This window comes from Mauremys mutica, chromosome 2 (assembly GCF_020497125.1).
Source record: "Mauremys mutica isolate MM-2020 ecotype Southern chromosome 2, ASM2049712v1, whole genome shotgun sequence".
NCBI lineage: Eukaryota > Metazoa > Chordata > Testudines > Geoemydidae > Mauremys > Mauremys mutica.
Window position 1 is genome coordinate 216,013,720 of NC_059073.1, and position 23,530 is coordinate 216,037,249.

Sequence of the window (23,530 nt, forward strand, 5' to 3'; positions counted from 1 at the left end):
CGACCATTACAGGCAGTAAGAAGGAACTGAGGGGACTGTAGGTTGGTAGGACCCATTATACCGACACTGTGAACATGCAATTCCAAGGGGCACCAGAGCCGAGCCAACGGATACCATTGCCCTAAGGAGCTTACATTTCTTGTTAGTGACAAGTTACCATAGATGGGTGAAATATTCCAAAAACATCTCTGACTTGTGACTTTCACTCCTACCAGCATATCTGCTGATTCTTACTTTTAGGTTTGGTTTCCCTGATTGGGTGGAGATAGCTTGGAGCTGTTAGTCCAGCTGAGTCCTGGAGAAAGGGGCCTGCCCATGAATTGTCTGCCAGGAGGTGTTCTTCCAAGTGATACTTTTGTGGGGCTGGGACAGATCAAAGAGCAAAGCAGATGTCTAGTTGTGAGCAAAAAGACGGCTCCTTGGTTGTTCAGCCTGAGAACTGAAGAGATCCAGTAGGGAGCTCCTGTAGTAGAGGCAATGACTACTAGTGGGAAATTGCTTGGTGGGCCTCCTTCTCCAGGGCTCTGTGCACATTCTAAAGCCCTTTCTGGCTGGTAGATTCTGTAAATTACACAAGTTAAGCCAAAGAGGTGTGAATGATGGGTTATTAAAGTCCCTGTAAAGAGTGCAGATATCTGGATAATAACACGGTAACTACACATTCAATTATCAGAGAGGTAGCCGTGTTAGTCTGGTTCTGTAAAAGCAGCAAAGAATCCTGTGGCACCTTATAAACTAACAGATGTTTTGCAGTTACCGGACTGCGACGAAGTGGGCATTCACCCACGAAAGCTCATGCTACAAAATGTCTGTTAGTCTATAAGGTGCCACAGGATTCTGCGCTTACACATTCAATAAGTCAAGGAGGAAATTAAAGAAAAATCTGATAAAATTCCAAGGTATGTATGTGGGTCCCTACAGATATTTCCCACCCTCCATATGTCTATTTAAAATCCTTATGTGGTGGGTGGAGGCTAAAATCCCTACAGCCTCCAGTGATCTGTTTTATGAGCACTCTCGCTCTTACTCAGTCTCCTGCCAAATCATGTTTGCTTAAGCAAAAAAGAGGTTCTAAGGAAAGGGTGGGTGGGTTCAGCTCTACACTGTGGAGAACCTCAGCTTTTATTCAGCTCACCTCTCTGCCCCTAGCCATAAAGGAACTGGAACGATTCCTCTGTGCATACAGAACCATGCCAGTACACTAGGTTTTGTAGGTAAAAATTTCTCTTTATTCCCTTATTTAAGACTATTAGACTTGAGTGTAGATACCATACATTTAGTGGAAACAGGAGTGCAGAAGCAGAGCCCACAGTCAAGCCACCTTTTTCCACCACTAATATCATAGGACTTTCTCTGCTCATGAGTTTTCCTTCTAGTCTTATTACCTATGCAGTTAATGTTATCTTAGTAACTATCTGATGCGTGTTTGGCGTGAGGAGAAGGCAACTCATGAAGCCCATAGGGATGGGACTGCTTGTATCCCTATTAGTCCTAATCTAGCAGAAAACATGATTTTTAAATGGGGTATTCTACCACCCAAGCGGTGAAGCCAAAAATAAATAAATAAATAAATAAAGCTGCGATCAGCGGCACTTTGGTGGCAGCTCTACTGTGCCACTTCATTCTTCAGCAGCAATTTGGCAGCGGGTCCTTCCCTCCAAGAGGGAGTGAGGGACTTGCTGCTGAATTGCCGCCAAAGACCCGGACGAGCTGCCTCTTTCCATTGGCCGCCCCAAGCACCTGCTTCCTTTGCTGGTGCTTGGAGCCGGCCCTGCCTACCACTCACCATTGGAAAGATAATGATGGACGTGGCCTGTGAGGGTGGGAGTCGGTTGTGATGGAGGAGAAGGTAAAGAGAGCTCAAACTGTGACTTGGAGCACACGTCCCCCACAGAGATAAGAAAATGATCAAAACAGCTTTAAAAGCCATTATGATCTCTTTTTAATGTACTTCAAGCAAGAATTCTTCACATCAGAGCGGGATTGTTTGCCCGAGGACAGGTGGTGTGCCCAAAACATGATTTCCAAACTTCAAAGATTAGACCCTTAATGATTTTCTAAGTGCTTGACTGCTCCAGAGAGCGTGGTACACCCACATGCAGTTCTTTTTCACTTGCTCTTGGAAAAACCTGTTTTCTTAAAGGGTTGATTACTCCAGTATTCAGCATTCATAAAAGCCATCTATCACTTACAGAGTCCGTTTTCAAGGTGCTTGAGTAATTTGCTTTGGGCCACAGCCAGTTGGAGATATGTACAGCAGGCAAGGTTGTCTCCCTTGGACTTCATTCGTGCTATTATTCCTGGGCGAATTCTGTGCCACTGCGCAATGCAGAATTTTGCGGAAATTAACGTGTACACAGAATGTCCTTCCCCCTACAGAAATGGACTGCAGTACTGCTAGCCGCCACTAGGGGCTGCTGGACCTGGCAGAGCCTAGCACCCCACATGGAAGACACTGCTGGGGGGAGGGGGAGGGAGTTGGAGGGTTCCTGGCACCTGCTGTTCCCAGCATGCTCTGAGGGAAAGAGACAGCAGCGTGTAGGAAACTCCACATAAGTCAGGACCAAGCATCAGGCTGTTTCTCCCTCTGGATCCCTGGGCTCTGGGGAGAGAGGGGGGTGGGTGTCTGGGCTGGGGGGGCACAGCTGGACTCTGCAGGGGAGGGAGTATGGATATATGGGCTGAGGGGCCCCCCGGCTGGGCTCTGGGGAGGAGGGAGTTCAGGTATACTGGCTGTGGGGGCCCCCCGGCTGGGCTCTGGGGAGGGGAAAGGGGCAGAGAAACAGGAACTGGGTTGTCATAGGGGTTTCTTTAACTCTCTACTCCTCAGGGAATTTTTGTGTGTGTCTGTATTGTTACAGACATACCTGCTGACAGATATTTTGAAATAAATTACCAAAATAATTGAAACTGGCATGATTATGTAGTGTTATTTTGACAAATAAAATTTGCAGAATTTTAAAATATCGTGAGCAGAAATGTTAATGTTTCGGTGCAGAATTTTTAATTTTTTGGTGCAGAATGCCCCCAGGAGTATTGCTATATATAAATTATTTATTGGTTGTTTTGCTGGCTAATTGGCTCTTGCATGCCCCAGACATTTCTCCCATATCCGGGGAAAAATTGCCGCCTGTGCTTTGGGCACTTCAGCTTTTAATAGGTTTAAAAGAAATTATGTGCAGGAACAGAAACAGCCACTATGATGGTGTGGGCCATACATACCAAGCTAGATAATGTAAAAGGGCCTTCAAGCAGTCCTGACCTAGAGCCACTACTTCAGTGTATGGACACTAATTACCACAAGTGAGAAATAGGACTTTTGACCCCTGCTTTTGTGAAAGTTCAGAGTGGAGGTCTGCCTCCATGCTGTTCTGTGTTCCTAATACAAACTCTAATTGACTTGTGCTGGAGGGATCATAATGCCTTACCTTGTTTGGCTATATGGGCAAATTCTTTGTTTCTACTGTTTGTTTTAATACTAAAATGGACTAATAAGTCTTCACTTCTACAGCACCTTCCTTCAAAGGATCTCAAAGCACTTTACAAAGGTGGGCCAGTATCATTATAAAGCGTGACTACTCTCTGTCCTTCCAACAGCACATCGAGAACATGTGCTAAACTCGAGCGCCGCACTTCTCTGCAGGCTTGCCGGTAATTTATGGGGTGCTGGCACTGCAACCTTATGGACATCTACCAAAGCTCTAGTTAATGCAGCTGTTTAATACTGTGTGGCAGCACGGGGTCCAGAAGTCATTGTGGAAAGTTGGACTCAACAATCCACTCTGCCCTTTGCATCATCACTGGTGCAACCCGGACGACACCAGTCTCCAGCCTTCCAGTCTTGGTGGCATTGCTCCTACTGCAATTAGGTGTGAGGACAAGGCCCTGGCCACATTACTGCGCATAGCTAACTATCAAGACCGCTTACTTCACAATTTCATCTCAAAGCCATATCAGACACACTGGCCAAAGTCAAGACGCTCCTTTTCTAAAATAGTTGAGCCTCTCCGACAATACATCAGACATAACTTTTCTAAGGAACAGCAACAGGTGGTAAGGGAATATATTTCGGATCGCAGGTGCATTTCCTAGCAGATAGACAACTCAGATCTGCATCCCATAGTCTCTCTGGATGAGCACTCGCATGCCACTCCGAATAACCAGATGAACCAAAAGATCCTTCCTCACTACAAGAAGATATGTTGTGGTCACTTGTATCTTACCATTGGAGCTTCTTGAGCTCCCCTTCCTGCCCCTGGGGATCTCAAGAACAAACAGCATGCCATCTGCTTCTGGACTGCCCGCTTGATCCTCTTGATGGTGGATGGATGCTTTTGATGTCCCTTGATGATGCTGCCATGATAGAAATAGATACCAACACCTAATTCATTGTTTGTGCCATCAGAAGCCACACACCAGAAGCAGTATCATTAGTCCCATTTTACAGATTGGCAAATTGAGGCATAGAGAGGTTAGTAGCCGACTTTCTTTCCAGAGATGCTAAGTATCTGCAGCTCCCAGCCATAATGGCCTGCCCAAGATCAAATTGCAATGATTTTGAGGGCCATTGTTGCGCACTCCCCACCTGAGTACATTCAAAGGATTGCAGTGTGCTGCACGAGAACAGGCAATGTAAGGGGTCTGATTATGGCGAGAAGTCGAAAGTGAATTTGGCCCAAGGCTCACCTGAGAACCTGATATAGAGTATTATATTTATTCCATATATAGAGCTTAACAAGTCATGGTGAAGGTGATCAGCCGGCAGAACAAAAAGGGAAAGTGTTAGGAAGAGAAGGTAAGTGGTCATAATGGGTGGGGTGAGGGGTACTTGATATAAGTAGAAGTATTGTGCTTTTAGAGAAGGCAACATAAATATGCAGATAAAAAGTTAACAAGATCTGTGAAGAAGCCAAAATGGATTTATTTTTCTAGTTGTACATTATGGGCTTGATCCAAAACCCACAGAAGTTCATGGAAACATTTTAATGGATTTCAGCAGGCTTCAGGTCAGGCCTCCTGTCTCTCTCGCTCCCTCTTTTGCATGGCTCTTTTAAAGGGCACTCAGGTGAAATACAGGCCTTCAACAGAGCAATAACTAATGTGTGATTTCTGATAACTGAGTAACCATATATACACGTACACATGTATGTGTATATAAACACACACACACACACACATATATATACACATACTGCTGTTCAAGGCCAAATCCAGCAAAACATTTAAGTATGTGCTTAATGTCTTGCTGGATCAGAGCCCACTGCTGCTACTATAGAAATCAGCGGCAAAACTCTCATTGACATCACTGGGACCCTGATTGTGCACCATTAAAGTCAATGGGAACAACCCATGGGTGAAGAATCTGGACTTAAGGGAATACACTTGTTGATGCAATAAAACAAGTGGGGAAAAAAGATTGTCACCATGATGTGCACCTCCCTGACCCCCAATAATACAGTACTTGTTTGCTGGCCCATAAGGGTGTAGCTCAGCGTTTTCACATATCTCCAGTGTTGGCCATTTCTGATGTACATTTTACACTGGAGCTAAGGCAAGCAGCTGATCCTCAAAGTAGAGAAGTTGATCCACTTCAAAACAGTCGCTTGCTCTAGAAACCACTTTCTCCAGGCATTCGCGGATCTCATCTTCACTTGCATTCTGCTGTCTTGCTTTCTTAAGATAGCTGTAAACCTTTTCAAATACTTCCGCTCCCAGCTTCTGAATTGCTGATCTACAGACAAATGTAACATAAAAGTTACTCACAAGTTAATCCATTTTACATATTAAAACATCTAGCAAGAGACATTACTTTGTTAAGGTATTACAGCTCTCAAACAAAATGGCTTTCAGCTTAAGATCAAAGTGTAAATATGTACGTAATTTGCGTAGAACAAAGCTCACTACGGAATTTCCCTATGGGCATTTTTAATATGAACAAGAGTCCTGAGATGAAATCCTGGCACTTCTGAAGTCAGTGAGACTTTTGCCATCGTCGTCAGTGAAGTCAGGATTTCGCTTTTAATGTCTAATTTGATAAACTACTTTATAACACATTCTACAGTGATTCCAGTTCATACATACATATTTACAGCCTCTGGATTTTATAAAAAATAAACAATTTGCCAGTGGCATAGTGTGAACATTCACTATTCATAAATCATCCCTTAAACTCTTATCAAAAAGACTGTTGTACAAGATGCAATGAGAACTAACAGAAATTATTCTTCTACTATAACAACACTCTCCCTTCTTTCTGTACTTCCGCGATGAAAAATACACTCATAGTTACCTAATACTGGTTTACACAAAGATTCCAGTTGAACATTGTAAGATTATTCATTGATTTAAAAAAACAAAACAAAGCAAAAAAAGGTAACAATACATATAAAAATCCACAAGTAACAGAGTGCTATGGTCAGTGTCATGCTACCAATTTTTTAACAAGAGGATCCTGTAGTAACTTTCCTCTTTAGGGCTGTCATAAACCCATCTGCCGGGGTGCATGTGTTTGCAGAGGGGATTCTATTCATTTTACCTTTTGAACAAAACAGCCTTCTCATAAAGATGACCAAGAAGGGAGGTAGCGTCACTTGGAAAACAAATGTAGTCCTAGACTCTTCAATGAGCTCCACGTGGATCCATTTACAGATTTAATAGGTTCCAAGCAGAAGGGACCACTGTGATCATCTAGTCTGACCTCAAGTATAACACAGGCCATAGAACTTCCCCGAAATAATTCCCGGAGCAGATCTTTTAGAAGAACATCCAATCTTGTTTTAAAAATTGCCACTGATGGAGACTCCACCATGCCCTTGGTAAGTTATTCCAGTGGTTACTTACCCTCACTGTTAGAAGTTAACACCTTATTACCAGTCTGACTTCATCTAGCTTCAACTTCCTGCCACTGGATTGTGTTATATACTTTTGTCTGTTAGATTGAAAAGCCTACTGTTAAATATGTGTTCTCCATTAGGTACTTATAGACTGTAATCAAACCTCCCCTTAACTTTCTCTTTATGATGCTACATAGATTGAGCTCCTTGAGTCTATCGCTACACAGAATGTTAATCATTCTCATAGCTCTTCTCTGAACTCTTCCCAATTGATCAAAATCCTTCTTGAATTGTGGACACCAGAACTGGACACAGTATTCTAGCAGCAGTCAAACTAGTGCCAAATACAGCTGTAAAATAACCTCTCTAGTTTCACTTGAGATTCCCGTTTATGCATCCAAGCATTGCGTTAGCCCTTTTGGGCACAGCATCACACTGGGAGCTCATGTTCATCTGATTATCCACCATGACCCCCAGATCTTTTTTCAGAGTCACTGCTTCCCAGGACAGAGTCCCTCATCCTGTAAATATCCTACATTCCTTGTTCCAAGAAGTATACATTTACATTTAGCCATATTAAAATGAATATTGCTTACTAAGCAATCCAGATAATGTTGAATCAGTGACCTATCCTCTTCATTACTAATGACACCCTCAATTTTTGTTCATCTGCAAACTTTATCCGTGATGATTTTATGTTTTCTTCGAGGTCATTAATAAAATGTTGAATAGCATACAGCCAAGAACCAATCCCCACTAGAGACACACCTGTTCGATGACTGTTTACAGTTACATTTTGAGACCTCGGTCCATCCATTTAACATGTGCCATGTTAATTTTATATCTTTCTAGTTTTTTTTAATCAAAATGTCAGGTGGTACCAAGTTAAATGCCTTGCAGAAGGCCAAGTATATTACATCAACACTATTACCTTTATCAAACTTATTGCATCAAAAAGCTATCAAGTTAGTTTGACAGAATCTATTTTCCATAAACCCATGTTGAATGGCATTTATTATAGTACCCTCCTTTAATTCTTTATTAATCGAATCCCATATCAACTGCTCATTATCTTGTCCGGGATTGATGTCAGACTGGCAGGCTGTGATGGGATGTTCACCCCACACCACTCCAGAGAAAGCTGAGAAAGGGCCAATTAATGTGATAGGCCAAACAGGAGGGGCTTAGGCTGGACAAGCATCCCCTGATTGGAAGGTGGAGCTCAGCTGAGCAGGAGTAGCTGGGTTAGTATAAAGCCAGGAAGCTGGCAACAGAAATGGTGGCAGTGAGGAAGTCTGCAGCCACCCTCTGTGCATAAGAGAGGGAAGGAGGGACCCCAGGGAAAGAGAAGCACTCTGACTCTGAGGGAAGGGCATGCTCAGAAGAGGGAAGGGGCGAGAACAAACCCTCTGGGAGGTGGATAGGAAACAGCCCAGAAAGAGAACAGTGAGGGTGGGGACTGAGCAGACCTTGGCAGCATGTTACAGGGTCCCCAGGCTGGAACCCAGAGTAGTGGGTGGGCCCAGGTTACCCTACCAGCCACTGACAAAGTGGTAGTGCCAAGGCAGCAGGTCCGGAAGGGGAAACCACATAGTGACCTGGCCAGAGGGCTGTCACAAAAAGGAAAGCTGCAGTTCTTGGTGCAAGAAAGGGGCCAGAGAGAGGACAACAGGAGGAGCGACTGCAAGGGGAGGTGTCAGACCTAGAAGAGAGCTATTCCCAGAGCAGCCCGTAGGAGGCACAGCCCAGGGGGCGTGAGCACCCTGAGACACAAGCCTATAATTACCTGGGTCATTCCTTTTACCATTTTTAAATATTGGCATATTAGCTTTCTTCCAGTCTTCTGGAACTTCCTTGTTGTTCCAAGACTTACTGAAAATCAGTATTATTGATCCACCGAGCTCCCTTAAAACTCTTGGATGTAAGTTATGCAGAGCTGCTGATTTAAAACTGTCCAACTTTAGTAGTCATGCAGAGCTCATTGCAGGACTGGGGGCCTAATACAGCATTAAAAGTCATTGTGCAGAAATATTTATACTTTGTTCCTGAAAAATATGCTGAAACATATAGCATAGCATCCAGCCTGAATAATTTTAAGAGGGGTGAATCCCTCATAAGAGGCCCTGGAAACCACCTCTCCAGGTGCAATTAGGTTTGGTTTTAAAGTAAATAACTGGTAGTGTATTATTTGAGCAAGAGTATGTGATTGCATGAGACTGCACAGCAGGACAGTGTTATATGAGCTGTGGCTGCATGTGCAACCTTATATTTGTCATTGTTTTTCTTTTCAACATTGAAGCATGAAAACTTAATGTTCTCTGAGTTTCTTTTGTTTGTTTTACTATCAGAGTTGCTTGGTTTCCCCCATCAGAAGCAATGATTTTCCGCAGTTGGCCAAAATAGCAGCAGGCCAAATGGGATTCCTTGCAGAAATTTGCTTGCATAACCCTTCGGTTAGCAGCAGTTTTATAGTGCAGCCTGTCCTCCCAATGGCATTTGTGTATCTTTGCCAGTATTTCAGTAATGAACAGATGCTACTGTTCTAGAGGATTTTCCCTGGAAATTCATTCTGGCAGCCAGGCACTCTTGAATAAGGTTTCTTTATATATCTTGAGGGCTTTATCTGACATGTTAATTTATTTGTCATAAATTGGTAGCATCCATTCTCCTGGGGCCACTGTACTAGTGCTCTCAACCTACCGCTGGAGGGCTGTCATTCATTTTACTCCCCAAGATATCCACGTTCGGCACATTTGATGCCCTGTACCTTTTGATGTTAAAAATTCTTTACAACAGAGAGAAAATATCAAGCGAATAAGAAGTCCCATATACTAAAGAAATAACTTAGAAACCATTTAAAGGTTCTAGCATGAATACATTTTTTGGTGTCCCTTATATTGGGTCTTTGTCACATATTGCACCTGACTCCTGCACCTTGGCAATCAGTACCCTCTTGGCATCGGGAACATCTAATCTATCCCTTCAATGGTAGGCAGGAGCTGCCCAGTGCCATAACAGGACTGAGCATGCCCTTCCATGTTTGCTATCTCATAGAGGGAGGAATCACAGTAGCCACAGGGTTGCCAACTTTCTACTCATACAAAGCCAAACACCCTTACCCCACCTCTCCTCTGAAATCCCCGCCTCCTGCTCACTCCGTCCCCCCGTCCTCTGTCACTCACTCTCCCCACCCTCACTCACTTGCTCATTTTCACCGGGCTGGCTCAGGGGGTTGGGGTCCGGGAGGTGGTGAGGGCGTTGGCTGGGGGTGCAGGCTCTGGGGTGGGGCCAGGGATGAGGGATTTGGAGTGCAGGGTGGGGTTCTGGGATGGGGCTGAAGGGTTTGGAGTGTGGGAGGGGGCTCTGGGCTGGAGCAGGTGGTTACAGTGCAGGGGGGGGATGTGAGGGCTCCAGCTGGGGGTGCAGACTCTGGGATGGGGATGAGAGGTTTGGGGTGTAGGATGGTGCTCTGGGCTGGGGGGTGGAGCTGAGGGGTTTGGAGTATGGGAGGGGGCTCTGAGTTGAGGCAAGGGGCTGGGGAGTGGGAGGGGATACAGGCTCAGGGCTGGGAGCGGCACGGGCTCTGGGGTAGAGCCAGAAATGAGGCGTTCAGGGTGCGGGAGGGGGCTCCGGGCTGGGACCGACAGGTTTGGAGGGCAGGAGTGGGATCAGGGCTGGGCACGGAGCTGGGGCATGAGAAGCGGTCGGGGTGCAGGCTCTGGGCTGCTCTTACCTCAAGCGGCTCCCGGAAGCAGTAGTATGTCCTGCCTCTGACTCCTACATATAAGGGCAGCCAGAGGGCTCCACACACTGCCCCCATCCCAAGCACCAGTTCTGCAGCTCCCATTGGCTGGGAACTGCAGCTAATGGAAGCTACAGGGGTGGCGCCTGCGGAATCCCCTGGCTGCCCCTATGCCTAGGAGTCAGAGGGGGGACATGCCGCTGTTTCTTAGCCCTGCTGTGCCGCTGACCGGACTTTTAATGCAACTGGTTTCCCTACAAATATTTGTTTAAATGCTCAGAAGCGGGAATCAAACTCCCCTCTTCTATACATGAACGGCGTCAGTGCTAAGCCACGCTGCTAGCACCCCTGGTGTTGCTGTTAATCCTAACTTGACAGCACAACTAGCTGAAGAGGCAGGAACAACCCCATAATGTCAGCACTATAATGAAAGGAGCGAGTGGGGGAAGAGCACAGCACATAAACAGAGAAAACAGCTTTGTGCCCAATATCATGGTACTGTTCAGTGCATTCCAGAGGACAATCAACATCACCCCAACACCATGTTATATTAGCACTGAGTACTAAGAGCCCAGAAGGGACATGATTCTAAACAACTCTTGAATTCCCATGTAATGTGAATTCCGGTTTTCCTTGGAAAGCAGTAATGGCTGTTACAATTATGAAAAAAAGTTTTATTTGCAGTTTATTTATTTTTTCCTGAGTGTAACTGGAAACACTAAGTATCCTCATTAGAATATAAAGGATTCCCTAAAAATCATAGAATGATGCATTGTAGGGCCTACAGATGGCATCAGCCCCCAGCACGTTTCAAAGGTTCCTTAACTGAAGAATGTATTACTGTTTTGATCTCACACACAATAGGAACCGAACACCTCCTCCCCACTTCCCTTCCTTCCCATCTTGTTCCTTCCACATTATTCATCCGCACTTCTGACCTGCCCTTCAACTCTGTGTTGTCTTCCCTGGCTGATTCCTGACACAAGGGATGAGCTAGGAACTGACAGGTGGAGATGGGAAACAGTATAGATAGGTATGGGACCAGTCTGGTGTCCCCACAGGTATGAGATCTGACTCATCCATGTCCCCCAGAACTAGAAAGTCTCACTCCTCCCTGCCACTGGCACCCATTAATGGAGAAATTAACACCTTGGAAATTAGCTAATGCTCAGATGCTGGTTATCTGAGGTATAGCTGATTTCAAAGAGTTAAATAGGGTTTCCTTTTGAAAATAACTTTAAACCATCTTCTGCAGCAATATTATAGCACTTCGAGGGGTTAACATAAATTAATTAGAAAATATTTTGAAGTAATTCCTACTGCATCACTCCTTTAGTGACTGCTCTCTTCCTCTTAAAAGGAACATGGTTAATTCTTAGCCCCTCCCATAGATTTAGAGATGTGAAATGAAGTAAATGGGCACCTCAGGAGCCATGCTGCTGCTAATAAATGTGACCTGTGGACTATATCTTTTCTGTTTAGGTTGATAGAGCATGCAGATTAGCATCCAGGAAAGATAATCTGTATAAAATTATTACCAATGGGATTAGGCAACAAATGTTGAAAGGCTGACAACAAAGGAGCATGTGTCAAAAATTTTAACATCTGCTTCCTCGAGAGAAATCATTAGGTGCCATTTGGCCTTGAGTTCCTAGGAAAAGGCAGCTGCCATAAAGCATATTTCCTAGGGGTATGGGAGGCGGGTCAGGGGGTGAGAGCAGGAATCTATGCCAGAAAATTTCAAATGGATTTTACTATCCAACTTCAAAAATCAGGGGTGACTCCTCTGAAATCAAAAGATTTACACTGGTGTAAAAAACAGTCTGACACCAGAATCAAGATCACTGGGAGCTGATATCAATAATATCCTCATTTGTATCTATGATTCTATGATTCTATGAAAGCAAATCATCCCAGCCAGGTCTTTGTCAAGCCAGGCCTTAAAAACTTCTAAGAATGGAGAGTCCACCACCTCCCTAGGTAACCCATTCCAGTGCTTCACCACCCTCCAAGTGAAATAGTTTTTTCCTAATATCCAGCCTAGACCTCCCCCACTGCAACTTGAGACCATTGCTCCTTGTTCTGTAATCTGCCGTCACTGAGAACAGCCTAGCTCCATCCTATTTGGAACCCCCCTTCAGGTAGTTGAAGGCTGCTATTAAATCCCCCCTCACTCTTCTCTTCTGCGACTAAATAAGCCCAGTTCCCTCAGCCTCTCCTCATGTGCCGAGCTCCCTAATCATTTTCATTGCCCTCTGCTGGACTATCTCCAATTTGTCCACATCCTTTCTGTAGTGGGGGGCCCAAAACTGGATGCAGTACTCCGGATGTGGCCTCACCAGTGCCAAATAGAGGGGAATAATCACTTCCCTCAATCTGCTGGCAATGCTTCTACTAATGCCGCCCAATATGCCGTTAGCCTTCTTGGCAACAAGGGCACACTGTTGACTCCTATCCAGCTTCTCATCCACTGTAATCCCTAGGTCCTTTTCTGCAGAATTGCCACTTAGCTAGTCAGTTCCCAGCCTGTAGCACTGCATGGGATTCTTCCATCCTAAGAGCAGGACTCTGCACTTGTCCTTGTTGAACCACACTGGACTTCTTTTGGCCCAATCCTCCAATTTGTTTAGGTCACTTTGGACCCTGTCCCTACCCTCCAGCATATCTACCTCTCCCCTCAGCTTAGTATCATCCGTGAACTTGCTGAGGGTGCAATCCATCCCATCATTCAGATCATTAATGAAGATGTTGAACAAAACCAGCCCCAGAACAGACCCCTGGGGCACTCTGCTTGATACTGGCTGCCAACTAGACATCAAGCCGTTGATCACTACCCATTGAGCCCGACAATCTATCCACCTTCCTATCCACCTTATAGTCCATTGATCCAATACATACTTTTTTAACTTGCTGGCAAGAATACTATGGGAGACTGTATCAAAAGCCTTGCTAAAATCGAGCTATATCATGCCCACCGCTTTCCCCATATCCACAGAGCCAGTTATCTCATCATAGAAGGCAATCAGATTAGTCAGGCATGACTTGCCCTTGGTGAATCCATGTTGACTGATCCTGATCACCTTCCTCTCCTCCAAGTGCTTCAAAATGGGTTCCTTGAGAACCTGCTCTATGATTTTTCCAGGGACTGAGGTGATGCTCACCAGTCTGTAGTTCCCCGGATTCTCCTTCTTCCCTTTTTAAAGATGGGAACTAAATTTGCCTTTTTCCAGTCATCTGGGACCTGCACCGATCGCCACAAGTTTTCAAAGATAATGGCCAATGGTTTTGCAATCACATCAGCCAACTCCCTGAGCACCCTCAGATGCATTAGATCCAGCCCCACGGACTTGTGCATGTCCAGCTTTTCCAAAGAGTCCTTAACCTGTTCACCACTGAGGGCTACTCACCTCCTCCCCATACTGTACTGCCCAGTTCCTCCAACACTTGCACCAGGAAGTTGTCCCCATCACTCTCTGAAAACTTCCTGGATTGTCTGTGCACTGCTGTATTGCTCTCTCAACAGATGTCAGGGTGATTGAAGTCCCCCATGAGAACCAGGGCCCATGATCTGGAAACTTCTGTTAGTTGTCACAAAGGCAAAGGGAGGGTATATGCACACTCATACATTTTGCACACAACTGTGGATCTTATTTCTGATAATCTGGCATCCAGTGTTGTTGCATTATTTATTATTTCACTCATTTGCAAACTCAATAATTCTCCCCAGTAATGGTGTCACCACTTTATTTTTCAGCCAAACATCATTATTATTATTTGTATTAGCATAGCACGTAGGAACACGAGTCACGTGCTAGATGCTGTACAAATGCAGAACAGAAAACATTCCCTGCCCCAAGAGATAACAAAGCATTAATAACCAAGTGCTATTAATGAAGTCTTATATGAATAGGCTTTTGTTACTTTAACAAAATATACTGGCATAAATTGGTGTAGCTCCATGGAAGTCAATGGAGTTAGGCCAATTTACAGCAGTTGAGAATCTGGCCCAGTGTTATATTTACCAGTATATTTATCAAATTAAAACTAGGCCACATCTGTGAAAACAAATGTACAAAATAGAATTTATGATGCAAGGTCTTTACTTTTTTTTAATGTGCCAGTTCACTTTCTTACTAATTCACAACATGTGATTGTTTGCAGTGGCTCTCTCTCTGGCATTAATGTGATTCACCAATCTTCTACAATATATGAATGGTGTAATCTCAGCAATCTGTGATGTTTACAAACTTTCTCCCAGACTAATGTGGAATTTGCCACTAGTCAGCCTGTGAATTTATATCTTGGCTATAGAAAAAGACTGTGTTACTACCTGTCCATTAACATTTTCCTGCTGGTCTGGCAATCAATTACAATATATCTACCACTATGAATCACTGACAAAAGCCGCAAAGTAAGATTAATGCTTAACCTCAGCACTCCTCTGTGGGTGTTAACAGCTGGGCTAATATTGCTCAACAGCTTGTCACTGTGTGAGGAAACTATGGCAGACATCTGCAGCTAAGGGGTTTTTCAGCTTCTTGCTTCCAAATTTCATTTAGCATCATAGCAACCACTGAACCGCATTCTCCTTTCTTCCTCCACCAGAAGAATGAGCAGCATTGTTTGCGTCTAAAAACAAAGTAGTTTTCACCAATCCCTTTAAGAAACTGTACTTTGGGTTACTAGTCTATATATTGTGCTGAAGTAACAATATGAGAAACCAGAATAATGAAATGTGGATGAAAGTGCTTATATACTTGATAGACATCAAAAATAATATTTCACCTACCCCATACTAGCGAGCATTCAGCACTGCTTCTGAATAAGTTGTAGGAAATTCAGTTATTGTAAAATGCAAACTGTATTCATGTCAAATTCCGTGTAAGCGTTAAACTGCCGCCTTGGCATAGAAAATAAAAGCACTCAGCTGATGTTTATTTCTGTAGATGTGGTGTCAGAATGCAGCTTGGGATCAAATATTAAAATGTATCAATAAACATTTTAAAATAAGGGCCTGGGCTAAATCAGTTAAGGCTCATAGATTCATAGGTTTTTAAGCCACCAAGCAAATTATCGGTGCCACGGAAGCCAATACCAAGCACTTCATCCCTGTAGCTGGGTGCTTACACCGCTCCTGCCCTGAAGGGCTTAAAACAGCCCAGGAGAGGGCTGTGGCTGGGGCAAGAAGCCTGGGTTGATTGGGGAAAGTAGGCTCAGCTGTGGCCAGGGGCGGCTCCAGGCCCCAGCACGCGAAGCGCGTGCTTAGGGCAGCATGCCGCGGGGGGCGCTCTGCTGGTCACCGGGAGGGCGGCAGGTGGCTCCGGTGGACCTCCCGTAGGCGTGCCTGCGGAGGGTCCGCTGGGTCCCGCGGCTTCGGTGGAGCATCCGCAGGCATGCCTGCGGGAGGTCTACCAGAGCCGCGGGACCGGCGACCGGCAGAGCGCCCCCTGCGGCATGCCGCCGTGCTTGGGGCGGCGAAATGGCTAGAGCCGCCCCTGGCTGTGGCCATGCCCCAATCAGGCCCAGCTGGCCCCTATAAGAGGCTGTGAGTCAGAAGACCAGAGAGTCTCTCTCTAGCTGTAGAGGGAGATGGGCCTGGCTGCAGGGAGCTGGACACGGGGTACCTGAGTGGAGCAGGGCTGGGGAATGGCAGAGGAGCTGGGGAGCTCCGGCCTGGAAAGCCCCAGGCTGCAGCCTAGCATAAGGCCAACAGATACTGGTGGTTGCAGAGGGCAGCCCAAGGGTAAGCAAAGGCAGCAGGTCCAAACCCAACCTTGCCTGTGATGAGTGGCTGATACTGCAGTCTGCCCCAGGGAGTGTGGGCTAGACAATGACTGGCAGTAGCCGTACACTGAGGCGAGGTGGGGATAGCGGGTGGGGGTTCCCTGGGGAGGGGAGACCATAAGACTGAGGGGTTACTGCCAAGGGGCAGTGCCCCAGATAACAGGGCACCAGGTCTGGGAGGGACACAGGGGCCAAGCGGTAGCAGGACACCGGCCTGCAGAGGGTGCTCCAATGGCTGGAGAGCTAATTCCCTGAGACCACCAGCAGGAGGCGCCGCAAGGGTGAGTCCGCATGCTTACAGACCCATAGAACATCCCTAACGCAGGGCCCGACTCCTTCACCTGAACTAGTACAAATTAGGTACATGGTACCAGAGGACCAACAAGTCTCTAATGAACCTGAGTCCCCTCTACTGGTGTGGCACAAGAGAATTTCACCAGCACTGATTGACTATAAAACAGGCTTTAGCCTCAAATAAAAAAGGCTGCGTGTATGACCAGCATTAAAGGGAAAGTCTTCCTCACAAGATGCACAAAACTGAAAGCCGAGGGATTTGGTTATTACAAGGAAAACTGGCCTGGAGCTAACAACAAAGAGAGGGGAGTCATGATGGAAGTGAAAACTCCCTCAAACAATATAGCCTGTTAAAGTGTCAGTGCCAAAGGGCAATATTCCACCAACTTGTACTATATATAGAAAAAACTGTACGGAAAGCGATCTAAAATACTAGTTACAAAAGGCTACAGGCTAAGCCGAAGGAGTGTGAACACCAAAGCATTCTGTCTCAGGCCAAGGGCGGTAAGAAGAAATTCAAATGGCGGTTGGTCCTGCCCCACCCCAAAGTTTATACCCTTGGAATGAGGCATGAGGCATGCAGACCAAATGGACACGACTAGCAATAAAATCTCCAATATCAGGTGTGTGGGGTGCTTGCACACCTAGCGTGGAATATACACAAGAACAAGCACTCGGGAACAAAAGGTTGTGTGGGAATGACAAGAAAATACTATTTAATAGCAAAAAGAACAAAAACTTAATTGTGGAAGATTAGCATCTACCTTCACCTTCAACGCCCAGTGGATTTTGACTTTCATTGTTATTGTCGAGTGAAAATTTCTTCACATGAAGATGCAATGATAATTTTAATCATACAGCCTTAATAACTTCATAATTCCTGCATTATGGCACCATAACTTGATAACACACAACTCTCTGATGCCCTGCTTGAACGACCTGTGAAGTCTAAAGCATATTTGGAACAAATTTTCCCACGGGGTGAGAAGGAACATGTTATATAAGGCTTTTGACAGACAGCTGGAGAATAATATCAATATGATTCTCCAGTGGATTTCATTAACTGACTAAAATGAATTTGTTGAACAGTAATTGAAGCTGACACCTGCTCTTGAAAGGAGTGTGAATTGAAAGCTAACTGTGCTACTGCACCTACTATTGGCAGAGTCCTGAATTCTGAGATTATAAAACACTCATTGAAAGGACACAATAGATCTTTATTTTGTGCTGCAATGCTCCACATCCAGTGCTGAGGACAAAAACATCATTTAACTTGTCCTGCCATTTGATTAGGCCACGTGCTGGAATCCAGATCACATACCAATGATTTTATCTCATCACCTCCTATCACAGACTTGTCATTTAGGGAATCTGTTCTCCCCTTAGCTCTTCCCCTTCAGAAAAGTACTAGTAGATGCTATAAGCTAGATATTCCAGTACATTTTAGCTTCTTTGTGCTGCCATGTACTTCCAAGGTCTGTTTTGGTAAATCTTATAAGACTCAGTAAAGTACTCAGCAAAGTACAGACATAAGCAAATACGTGAGAGAGAGCGCATGTGCTCATGTACGAATGTGGTGGAATAGCTGCAGGGTGAGATTTAATAATGATGAATAAGGCTGCGTGTCTGTCATGGAGGTCACGGATTCTGTGATTTTTCCATGACCTCCATGACTTCTGCAGCAGTTATTTGTGGCTCAGGGGCTGCCCAAGCCGGGGAGTCCCTGGACCAGCAGCAGCAGCAGTTTGGGTGTGTGGGAGGGGCCTCAGGACTGGGGCAGGAGGTTGGGGTGTGGGATGGCACTTAACTGGGGAGAAAGACTCCCCAGCTCCCACTGCCATGTCCCAGCAGCTCCTAGGTGGAGGAGCCAGGGGGCTCCACATGCTGCCCGTGCCCTCAGGCACCGCCCCAGCAGCTCCCATTGGCAGTGGTTCCTGGCCAATGGGAGCTGCAGAGTCAGCGCTTGTGGCGGGAGCAGCGTGCGGCACCCCTCTGCCCGCCCCTCCCCCTAGAGCTGCAGGGACATGCCTGTTGGAGCTGGGTAGGGAGCCTGCCAGCCCTGCCCCCTGTCCTCCCCAGCACCAGCAGGGGTCCTGGGCCGCACACTACCACCTTCTCCTCCCCCCCAGCACCAGTGGGGTTCCCGGGTTGTGCACCACTGCCCCCCGCAGCATGGGACCTAGGCCACGTGCTGCTGCCTGCCTCCCCCCTAGGACCAGCGGGGATCCTGGGCCACTCCCCAGCATCCACAGCGCCCCTGGCCCGCCCCCTCAGAGCACCCATGGCCCCCGGCCCAAGTTTTAGTTAGGGGTATATAGTAAAAGTCATGGACCGGTCACAAGCCCGTGAATATTTGTTTACTGTCTGTGACCTGTCCATGACTTTTACTAAAAATACCTGTGACTAAAACGTAGCCTTAACGATGGATAATAGTAAATTTGTGTTGACGGACTAATAGTTCAGTGATACACTGTTTCTACTCCCTAAATGTGTTGTACACACCTGACATAGAATCTCTGTCTGAATAGTAGAGTAGTGATTAATATTAACAAAGTAATTAAAAAAATCAGTAAAGAAAATGGTCAATAATTGATTAACATAATACATTGTATTCCAATGCTTAGATATAAAAGCGCTGAAAGCAATGATCAAGTCTCTGTTCTAGTGCTGAAGAACGCTGCAGTAAGGCTGCTAAACTGTACCATATACAATAGGTAGCATAGCTGTAGCTCAGAAGACCATGGGTAGCTCGTTAGAATGTTACTTGTTTCTTCAGATGGGTCATTTTAAGGGACTGCCCATTTGTTAAGCAAGAAAAAAAGATTATATATAATCTAATGGACCCAGGAATTTCACTCATGGGGCCATTTCAATCAGTCAGTATTTATCTATTTTCTAGATTTAGTTGAAAAATTGCTAGTATCCAGGTCCTTAGTAACACCTGACATAGTCCAGAGCCTAAAAGAAAAGATCAGACGACTGTCCCCAGATTGCAAACTGTTTGCAAACTGCTGACAACACTGCTGATTGCAAACTGCTGACATTCTAAATGGTAAAATGAATTTAGTACATATTCTGGCATTTAGCAAAGTTACAGTGTACAAAGACTTCCTAGAAGTTGTCAGTCCAACAGCATCCATCTCTGAGCTAGATGAAGCAAAAATTCTCAACACATTAGAAAAGATTCTTGACCCAATTTACTTTGCCTGTTAATGTCTGTTGTATTTGTTATACTAGAACAGATGCAGATATGTCTGCTTCCTTCCATACACCACACAATTACTGCTTCTTGAACCCTGAAGTGCAATGGTTGCCATTAAAAGTCAACAATTACCCACAATCATCACACAAGATTTACTTAGAGTAGGGTAATAACTGCAGTATTGTATATACCACTGTTTGGTCATTGAGGGTAAAAGCTGATTATTTTAAATGGTGACTTGATTTCTGTGGGTGTCTCTGTGTCCCAGGGACTTACGCATAAAAAGCTAGTTTGAAAGCTGACATATTATATGCTCAGAAGCAGGTTAAATTTCTGTCTATATCCTTTACCAAAAACAAAAAGTAACTAACTTATTTCTTTTTAAATTAAATTCACATATAAGTATAAAAAGCTAGAATTTGAATATCAGAAAAAGGAAGGGACGAACAGACTTATCCATTTAATTAATTAACAAGACAGTGCCATAAATCTAGACAATTCTTTGAACAATGGAAACATCATCTTTTGGTATCGTGCACTATAAGTTAATATTGGATGTACAAAGACCTATTTTCTAGTCACAAATGAGCCAACTCTGTCAAAGCTGTAAACACTTGAAGTCATGTCAAAAGAATGATTAATGGAGTCAGCTAACAAAAAGTTGGACTTGGCTTTGTCATCAGTAATAGCAAGAATATTGCAGGCCGGAGAGCAATATGCTAAGGAAACTTCTCACTAGACCCTGTAAAACAATACAGCCATAGGAAAAAATGGAGAAATGGCATACAAATGAAAGAATTATATTAACCAAATCTATGTTACCAGCTGAAATTTTTCCTAAAACTTGAACATAGCCTCACTACCTAAAAATTTTTTCATTAACAACTTAACAAAGATTTTTCTTTATTGAATATAAATAGCCAAATCCAGTATTTATTTTAATTAGTGTAGTATGTTGCAAATTTAAAATCCCCCCAGAACTATGTCTGTCTTCAAAGTAATTGCCCTTGAATTGAGGAATGCCTCACTATTCCATATTTGCATCTTCAACATTGTACATACAGAAACCAATATAGTAATAAAAAAGCCTGAAACAATGCTTGCAATATTGGTAAAGCTTCTCTTAGAATATCAGGGTTGGAAGGTACCTCAGGAGGTCTAGTCCAACCCCCTGCTCAAAGCAGGACCAATCCCCAGGCAGATTTTTGCCCCAAATGGCCCCCTCCAGGATTGAGCTCACAACCCTGAGTTTAGCAGGCCAATGCTCAAACCACTGAGCTACACTCCCTACCCCCTTTTTAGTGTCAAGCCTCTCCTTCTGGTAACAATCAGCAGATATGTTTACTAATTACCTCACTTCTAATGAATGCCCTCTGCTTTTAACATACACCTTGTCCATGTCCATTCAATGTTATCGTTTGTCAATAGAGCACAATTTACGTGCCGAGAACTTGCTCCCAAATCTTGCATCCAAGTGACAAGCCAAGAAAATGGGCTGAACACTGGGGAGGTCTATGAAGAGAGTGGAAAGGCAGTAAGTTCCCCTCAAGTTACAAAGCAGCAGTGGAATCACTCCTCAGATGTTACTGCATGCTCAGGACTGCAATAGTCCTTTTGGCTGGTGTGAAATACTACAGGACTGGTATAGTTCCACATATGCTAGTTCCTTCCCCAAATATCCTTCATGAAGGAGTTCAGACATCCTGCACAGGACCCCACCCTCCAGCCCCCTTGCAAGGTGGAACTATACCAGTCCTGCTGTATTCAGGGCCTTCCATATCTTGTGTCTGTCAGGGGAGGGCCAGATTTACACCTTAATGGCTTACATAGTCTTCACTATGTGCAACAAATATAGCACAATATGACAATTAAAATATATTGTGTTGAATGTACAAGAAAAAAACACTGCTTTTCCTTTCAGAAAACACTGTAGTATTAGACAACTTAGGGCTAGTCTACACTTACCGTCCGGGTCGACGCGGTGAGTTCGACTTCTCCGAGTTCAAACTATCGCGTCTGATCTAGACGCGATAGTTCGAACTCCGGAAGCGCCGCGGTCGACTCCGGTACTCCACCTCTGCAAAAGGCGGTGGCAGAGTCGACCTTGGAGCCGCGGACTTCGATCCCGCGGCGTCTGGACGGGTAAGTAGTTTGAACTAGGGTACTTCGAGTTCAGCTACGCTATTCACGTAGCTGAACTTGCGTACCCTAGTTCGACCCCTGCCCTTAGTGTAGACTTGCCCTTAGTGAACATATCTATGAAAGACAAAAATGATGGAGCAAATAGGAATGCATTTGTAGTCCTACCTAGGCTCTGGTGAACAAATGAACAATATTTACATTTTAGCTAGCTAAATTATTTTCTTGCACATCTGTAAATCTGGCAGGGTCAGAATGTTGGGTTTACTAAACATTGCGATGATATGTTAAGTGGTACCATATTGAAATAGACTATCGTTAATGATGTGCGAAAACATTCTCACATTTGCAAAATATTGACAAAATCAACTCTCTTATTAAGCTTTTTCAAGCCTGAAATCTGAATAGCTCAATCTGTGTATTATTGTGCATGCACAGCATGAGAAAAACAAGGGAAAAAATCCATGCTTTTTGTGCAAAATAAGATTTAACAGCCACATAATTTCCTTAATGTTGTGAATGCTATGGGCTACTTGACATTTCTTTAAAATGAGCCTAATGCATACTTGTAATAATTTGTGCTATGTATATTAGTGGAATGTAATTAATTATCAAACTGAATACAAATGATCTTGGGTATTTAAAGCAGGTTCAAGCTCACCTTCCTCTATAAACCATACATGTCACAATAAAGAATTCAAGGCAGCAAGAGATAGTGAAATATACTATGGGTTGACAATGCTTAGCTCAGTTAAGAAATTTAAAGGATCTGAACAAGGTTTCTTTTTATACACACACACACACGTATTCATTAAAGCTTACTGCTTTCTTTTAGAGGTTAGACTGTTTCTTGTTCAGGGTCACCGGACTCATTTAATTTAATGTACTAAAGGTTAATAGTGGTTTTTTGCACTGTGGTTAGTAGGATCTCTAGATCTTGTGCTCCTCTGCCTACTCTGATTGCCATCTTCACTTATTTTAAATTTACTCATCGTGAATTTAGTGCTGACGAAAATTGTGGAAGTGATAGCTCTATAAAGTTTAGATTAGAATAAAATAAGATTAGACCCTATGAATGTCTATCTTGGATTCATAGAGATTGTGTATTTTTTCTCTTCTTTCTTTTATTCTTTTAATAAACTCTTTTAAGTTCAGGACTTGGTTAAGTTCCTTACCTGTGGATTCAGGGGAAGGAAGCTAGGCACCACTCTGTGGAGACAAGAGTTGTCTCCAAGCAGAGAGAGAGCAGGAGAGGGAGGGGGGAAGTGGGCTGCTTCCCTGTGTGTAGAGATTCAAGGGGTTTGAATCTGGGTTCCCTAGGGGAAGCTTGGGGGACAGGCAGTGTGTCAGACACTTTAACCTGACTGGTGGCAGCGCAAAGGAGACCTACCCTAAGGGTTAGGGTGGGGGAAGAATACATGCGGGTCCCCATCTTTGAACCCAAAAGCTCAAAGTGGGGGTGAGATCCCAGGTGACATTCTTGCTTTATCCACAGGTATAGCTCAGAAAGGAGGAGCAGTGTAAGCTTCCCTGCCT

At 44.5% G+C, this 23,530-nt stretch overlaps 1 protein-coding gene across 5 annotated transcripts in view; it reads right to left on the reverse strand.

Annotated features, from left to right (window-relative positions):
* Positions 1–4,899: 4,899 nt before the first annotated feature.
* Positions 4,900–23,530, reverse strand: part of NEK11 (NIMA related kinase 11) — a 186,599-nt gene continuing 167,968 nt past the window's right edge. For all 5 annotated transcript variants that reach the window (XM_045004772.1, XM_045004773.1, XM_045004771.1 and 2 more), the window contains one exon: positions 4,900–5,731. In XM_045004772.1, coding sequence (XP_044860707.1) covers positions 5,536–5,731 — 196 coding nt within the window. In that variant the 3' untranslated portion in view covers positions 4,900–5,535. The remainder of the gene's footprint in view (positions 5,732–23,530) is intronic.